The sequence below is a fragment of the Sinocyclocheilus rhinocerous genome, unplaced genomic scaffold, assembly GCF_001515625.1.
Source record: "Sinocyclocheilus rhinocerous isolate Xijiao unplaced genomic scaffold, SAMN03320098_v1.1 scaffold1005, whole genome shotgun sequence".
Classification (NCBI taxonomy): Eukaryota; Metazoa; Chordata; class Actinopteri; order Cypriniformes; family Cyprinidae; genus Sinocyclocheilus; species Sinocyclocheilus rhinocerous.
The window spans coordinates 193,984-201,648 of NW_015628005.1; the positions used below are offsets into that span (position 1 = coordinate 193,984).

At 33.4% G+C, this 7,665-nt stretch overlaps 1 protein-coding gene across 1 annotated transcript in view; it reads left to right on the forward strand.

The window, feature by feature from the left end:
* The first annotated feature begins 355 nt into the window (after positions 1 to 355).
* Positions 356 to 7,665, forward strand: part of LOC107737138 (F-box/LRR-repeat protein 17-like) — a 74,585-nt gene continuing 67,275 nt past the window's right edge. The window contains exons 1-2 of the mRNA XM_016548575.1: positions 356 to 606; positions 6,012 to 6,088. Of these exons, the coding sequence (XP_016404061.1) occupies positions 356 to 606; positions 6,012 to 6,088 (328 nt within the window). The remainder of the gene's footprint in view (positions 607 to 6,011; positions 6,089 to 7,665) is intronic.

Below are 7,665 nucleotides of genomic sequence, written 5' to 3' on the forward strand. Positions count from 1 at the left end.
TCCATAAATACATTAATAAAAAATATTAATAAATATTTTTATATTATTTTTGAAAGATGTCTTTAAGGGATAGTTCACCCCAAAATAAATCTGAGCCCGTTTTTGCACAGAAGAAAATGTGATTCTGATCAGTAATTATAGCTGTACTGGCCCTGTAAACCAGGAACCATGTGTCAGTATGTGGCGATCACAATATAGACTGTAAATTAAACGATTTATGTTATCAAATGTTCTCAAATCTAGCAGTAAGTCTGATAATCTGATGATGTGTTTGTGAGTGCGCTCCGTCTGCGGGTCGCTGAAATGCAGACGTTGCTGATATGAGTGTGTCTCGCTGTCCTTGAGCGTCTGACTGATGAGGTCACTCACCGGACATCTGTCCTGTGCTCTGATTGGTGGAGCAGGGTGTCGGGGGCGTCGCCACACATCTGATGTTCGACACCTGACGGCTGTATTATTGTCTTTGACAGAGACACCTGCGGCTCCGTCTGTGTCTCCTCGGATCTCCTGTGAATCAGGTTCAGGTCTGAAGGCCGTTCACACAGCGCCTGTGTGTTTAATGCGGTTCTGCTCTGAATCAGAGCTGCTGATGAAGGAACTGAGAGCGTCAGCAGGGGGGAAAAATAGAAAGATCAACGTGTAGCTTTTATTGTAAAGAATTAGTCTGGATCATTTGTTTTAAAATACTTAATCTTGCCATGACAATAGCCATTCATGCTGATATGGCAACAAATAAATATAATTAAATTAACAAGTAATAATTAATGAATAAATATAATTACACAAATAAATGTTTTTTTTAAATTTATTGTCTTTATTATGTGCATTCATTTATTTGCTTAATTTTATTTATTTATATTTAATATAAAAATACATTTAAGTTAAATTTATTATAATTAAATGAATATATTAACAAATAAATTAATACAAATAGTTAAACATATATATATATATATATATATATATATATATATATATTAATTTATTCCTTAATCATGTCTCTTAATTTGTTTATTTATATTTATGTAATTATATTTATTTATATTTATTAATTTCATTAAACATAAGTAAACAATAAATAAATAAATGCTAGAGCTGTCATGAATATGGTAAGAGATGAAGGTATTGTTGTGTTCAATGTTATTTTAGTATCTTTGAGATACTTTAATAGTGTTTATTTATATTTTGAATTATTTTGTATTTTTACATTTTCCTTTTTTATTTTAATTTGAGTTAAAGTTTTAGTAATTTTAGTTTTTGTCATTTTTAGTATTTGTTTAGTAGTAGTTTCTTTTTTCCGTTTTAGTTATTTACATAAACTAAACTAAAATGTTAAATTGAGAAATGTTGCTTTGGCAACTAGCTGAAATAAAATAAGTTTACATTTTTATTTTATGTCTGTTAATGTTAATTAGTAACATTTTGAAACATTAGTAACATTGATTAGTAACATTTTTTTGGTTTTAGTTGTAGTTAACTATAATAACTCTGGTTGTGTGGTCATAGAGTGAGACTGAACTCCTGTTAAATCTTTAAACGGAAGAAAAACGACCTTAAATCAACAAGCTTGGAGAGACTGAAATACACAAAGCAGATCAGACACAGTGTAAGTTGTTTATGTGTGTATTTGGTTAATGGTGACTGTGCTTACAGGCGTTACTGGTGAGTTAGTGAAGGTGATTGACTTCAGTTGACATGATTAGAGTCAGATCTGCTAGTAAATGCAGCTGTCGAATCATCATAATCACATTGTTTTGATATAAATATAAACAAAATTAACTTTTGTTAATCATAAGAGTGCCTTGTTTCCATTGCGTCGTGTCTCTTTCCAAGAGCTGGACTTTGATTCCCAATCCTGTCAGTCACCAATCAGCCGCTCTGATTAAAGTAAACACGCTAATGACACACAAACGCCGCGGAGGCGTGTTTGAGCCCTGATGAAGATGCATCTTCATCATCATCATCATCAGTGTGATTATCCGCTCCAGCCTGTTTTTACACGTCTGTCCTGATTGTTGCGGCCAGTCGAAGTCTCTCTCTCTCTCTCTGTCTGACCATCCCTCGCCCGCCCGCCGCTGATCTCAGCCTAATTGGCTGACTGTGGAGTGTCTTTGTCGTCATGGAAACTACTTTAATGTCCCTTTATTGGACATCACGGCCTTGAGTCATGGTTGCCGCGGCGACGCAGGAAGAGGAATTAGTGAAGAGAGGAAGCCGAGGGCGAACCTCTATAATGAGTGATTTCAGACGATCAGCCTACAGTAAGATAAAAGCTGCATCGCTATATTACAGTTCACCAAAGCTAAAACCAATACTTGAAATAAAATAAATGTTAGCTGAAATAAAATGTAAAAAAAAAATTTTTTTTATATTTCTCATTTTCTTTTGGTTTAACTTGATGTACTAAAATAACTAAAACTCACACTGAAATCATTAATAAAAACTATAAAGGCGTTTAAAAACAGCAAATACTAAAATAAAAAAAGACAAAAGTGCACAACAAAATTACTAAACCTTTAACTAAAATTAACACAAAATAAAATCTTATTCAAGAAATGATACTAAATGACATACAGTGGCCCAAACCTGCAGAAATAAATAAATAAATACAACTTTATTGCCTATATGTCATGGTGAAGCAACAGTTGTGTACATCATTTTATTTCTTTGTTTGTTTGTTTTTCCCCTTTATTTGTTTTTTTATTTTTCAAAATCTTAACACTTTGCCACCGTGAAGCAACAGTCTTTTATTTTATCAAATTTTATTTCATCAAAGTCCTAAAACTTTGCATGCTTTTGCAAGTTTCTTTGTTTGCTTTTACCATTTATTTATTTATTTTTATTTGATTTTATTATTTTTGTCCTCTTTGTATTTAGTAATGCAGTATGTTGTGGGAAATGTCTATTTTGTGTATAAGGGCAGTTCAGTTTCTCGATTCACGATTTTATCACGAATCTTTGTTATGTTGGTTTTACTATTTTGCAAGTTGTCTGAGCAGTACAGCCAAACTAATTTCGCTACTTTAAAAACAAAGCCTTATAAGGTAACAAAATAAATAAACCAAACAATGCTTTATTTTCAGGTACAGAAACTGAATGAACACATATAAAAATAAAACACTATATACACTTCACTTTATACATTATACATTGATTCTTATTAAAGCAACCGTATTAAAGTTCTTCAGTCAAGAGCAGTGAGGGATTTTTCTATGTGTTTTGTTGTTTTATTAATATTAAAGGGATAGTTCAGCCAAAAATGACAATTCTGTCATCATCTACTCACTCTCAAGCTGTTTTAAACCTGAATGAGTTTCTTTCTTCTGTTGAACATAGAAGTTATTTTGAAGAATTCAAAGACCAGCAACTGTTTGATTACCCACATTCTTCAAAATATCTTCTTTTGTGCTCAGCACAAGAAAGAAATTAATATACAGTGTCACTTGAAAGTTTGTGAACCCCTTGCAGAATCTGTGAAAATGTGAGTAATTTTAACAAAATAAGAGAGATCATACAAAATTCAATTCAAGTTTATTTGTACAGCGCTTTTCACAATACAAATCGTTGCAAATTAAGTTTCTACAATATTTAGAGGTAGCTTATCAGTGGTGACTGTCAGTTAATGTACATATGGCAGAAATGTACGGGAAAATAAATTAAAGACGTAATCAAACAGACGATGAACACTATTAACAGCAATTATTATATGATGCAATCAAACTTATAGCAAAATGTGGTAGTTCTGTATGTTGTTTCAGGGTTGGCATCATCTGAGGTCCTCTGAGGGGTTGGCATCATCTCTTCTCAGGTGTTCTGGATCCAGACTGAAGCTTGTGTAAATCCTAGTTACCACGGGATGCCAATCCTGTGGCAAAAACTGAGAAACAAATAGACATAATTAGCGTAGCTGCTGTTCCAAACAATTAAAATTGATTTGTTTAACCCAAGCTAAAGAATAATAATGTGCATTTGATGAAATTATTAAAATAACCCTGTTCAAAAGTTCTTAATACTGTGTGTGGTTACCTGGATGATCCACGACTGTTTTTTGTTTTGTGATGGTTGTTCATGAGTCCCTTGTTTGTTCTGAACAGTTAAACTGAGCATTGTTCTTCAGAAAAATCCTCCGTGTCCTGCAGATTCTTCAGTTTTCCAGCATCTTCTGCGTATTTGAACCCTTTCCAGCAGTGACTGTATGATTTTGAGATCCATCTTTTCACACTGAGGACAATTGAGGGACTCAAACACAACTATTAAAAAAGGTTCAAACATTCACTGATGCTCCAGAAGGAAACACGATGCATTAAGAGCCGGGGAGTGAAAACTTTTTGAATTTGAAGATCAGGGTAAATTGTACTTAATTTGTCTTCCGGGAAACATGCAAGTATCTTTTGTTGCTTCCGAAGGGCAGTACTAAATGGAAAAAATATATATTTCTACAAAATAAGAAAAATTTGGACATCTTCATCCTGTTCAAAACTTTTCACCCCCTGGCTCTTGAAAATAATTTCAGCTATTTTTTTTGTCTTGTGGACTAAATGTAAACATCTTTTATGTAAAATATCTTACTCAGGACAGTACTAAATAAAAAATAACATGCATTTTATATGATCTCTCATTTTGTTAAAATTACTCACATTTTCACAGATTCTGCAAGGGGTTCACAAACTTTCAAGTGTCACTGTAGGTGTGGTACAACATGTGAGTGAGTAAGTAATGACAGAAATTAAATTTTTGGGTGAACTTTCCCTTTAATGACGAGCAGCAGCATGGTTAGTGCTATTAGACTGCTGTCACTTTAAGACCTACAACGCATCCGTTTCTCTCTCGACTGTTTACTTTGAATTTGGACATAACCAACTGTGTTTATATGTAAACCTTGTGTTTTTTTGACAGTATTAGCGTAATCAGACGCGAAAGATAACTCATTCCAGTAATCAGGCGCTGCTTGACAGGATTTTTAGTGTGCGCGCGCTTCAGATGTACGCATGTCGCATGTCAGAACAGCTTGTGAATGAAATGTTTAACCGGCAAGGCTTTAAAGCAAATGCAAATACAGTACTTTTGTGATTGTGAATAAGTGCAGCATCCCGTGAGCGTAACTCTACCGCCGAGTTAACATTTAATGTGAATGTATGTGGCGCTGTACACTATATTGAGACGGAGGTGCCAGAACTGCCACTGATAGAATATTACCATATTTCTTCAAAAGCAGATCGTGGAGACATTTGAATCGTCCACGATCAAAAATCGTCAGATCGCACTCCCCTATTCCCAGAGATGCACAAATTGATGAAAATACATGTCTTGTATTTTGAATTTTCTCTTAATGTTTCTGTTCACTCTTGTAATGCGTCTTGTGTGTTGAATATGTGTACGTTCTCTGTAAACCAAGCTTTCCTGCATGCATTATTGCTTTGGATGTGAGCGTCTGTCAAATGCATGAATGCAAATGTGATTCAGGACCTCGTCATGGGTTGTCAGTTGATCTCCACTGATTCCGAAGGAGCTTTTCCCATCACTTCATGAACAGATTTTGTATCAGCTGTAGATCTGAAGGCTTCTCTCTGGAGGATGAATGCTGCACTAAAGGTTAATAGGGTCAGACAGTCAGGTCTGTTCATACAGGGGTTGCTGTGATTCTTCTCCATCATGCATGCAACAATATCACATCCCACTGACGCGTCTTTGAAGTCGTGGCATTAGTAGTTTTAGCACGGAGGCTTTTCCCATCTGAAAGCCCTTTTAGTTTTTAATCAGAGTCGATTCACTTAAATTATTAATTTTCTTCCCCAACGCTTTTGAGGTGCAGATACGGGGTCAGTGGAGAAGAAAGGGCCGGCGGCGAGTCACATTTAATGATTGGGTTTCAGGAGAGTGTGATGTAATTACGCTCAGGTGATGGAATTACACCTGCTTTGATTAACGAGCTGCTGATCTGAGCGTCTGCGGATGACCCTAGACCTTTCCTGACCTTTGACCCTGTCCGTCTCTCTGCTGTGTGTTGGCAGGTGTGTGGAGATCATCGCTAAGGAGGGTCGGAGTCTGAAGGAGCTCTATCTGGTGTCCTGCAAGATCACAGATCACGGTAAGACTGAGATGAGTTTGGATGCGGACCGAAACATGAACACTGCAGGCCGCTGAAGCTGGATGTCCTGTTACAGCTACAGGGGGCGCTAGAACGGACATTACATTTGAAGCTTTAGTCTTCTTACACAGTTTTCACTTTTAGGCCATGGTGAAGTAGTAGTTATTTTATTTTATTTATTTTTCAAATTCCTAAAACTTACATTTTATTTATTTTTATTTTTATTCAAAATCCTAAAGCTTTGCCTGCTGTCATTGTGAAGCAGCAGGCTTTTACATTTTATTTTATTTATATTTTTCATTTCATTTTATTTTATTTTTCCTAAAACTTTGCCTACTGTCATGATGAAGCAGTGGGCTTTTACATTTTATTTTATTTTATTTTAATTTATTTTATTTTTTCTAAAACTTTGCCTACTGTCATGACGAAACTGTAGGCTTTTACATTTTATTTACATTTTTTTTTTTCTAAAACTTTGCCCACTGTAATGGTGAAGCAGCAGGTATTTATATTTTTATTTTGTTTTATCTTTCAAAATCCTAAGACTTTGCTACTGTCATGGCAAAGCAGCAGGCTTTTAGATTTTATTTTATTTATATTTTTAATTTCCTTTTTTTTTTTTTTTTCCTAAAACTTTTCCTACTGTCATGATGAAGCAGTGGGCTTTTTTCATTTTATTTTATTATTTTTTTTTTTTCTAAAACTTTGCCTACTGTCATGATGAAGCAGCAGGCTTTTACATTTTATTACATTTTTTTCCATTTCATTTTATTTTTATTTTTTTTCTAAAACTTTGCCTACTGTCATTGTGAAGCAGCAGGCTTTTACATTTTTATTTTATTTATTCAGTTATATTTTTATTTTTATTTTATTTTTTAAAATCCCAATACTTTGCCCACTGTAATGGTGAAGCAGCAGGCATTTATTTATTTGTTTGTTTGTTCATTAATTCATTTTTTTTTTTCAAAATCCTAAAACCTAATTGTAGTTATGAGTCTTACCTTTCAGGCCTAACTACTGTCATGGTGAAGCAGTAGTTATTTACATTGCTTTTAAATTTATTTTATTTAATTTAAAATCATAAGACTTTGCCTGCTGTAATGGGAAAGCAGCAGGCTTTTTTTATTTATTTTATTTCTTATTATAGATTAGTTTTCAGAATCCTAGAACTGTTACCTACTGCAAGCTTTAAAAGCTGCAAGCTTTTACTATTTTATTTTATTTTATTTTTATTTTTGACAGCCTATTGTAAAGGCAAAGCAGCAGGCTTTTATATTTTTATATTTTTATTTATTTTATTATTATTATTATTATTATTATTTATTTATTTTTTACGTTTTATTTTATTTTTCAAAATCCTAAAACTTTTGTCTAATGTCATGGTGAAGCAGCAGGCTTTTATATGTCTGTTTATTCTTTTATTTTGAATTATGAGTGAATATTAAAAATAAAGTAAGTATTTAATTTCAGGAGTTTCACATACATTTTATTTGATGTCATTACATTTCATTATATACTTTGGTCATCACCAATAGCTGCTCTCCAGATATGTGTAAATAAATACTTTTTTTTTTTTT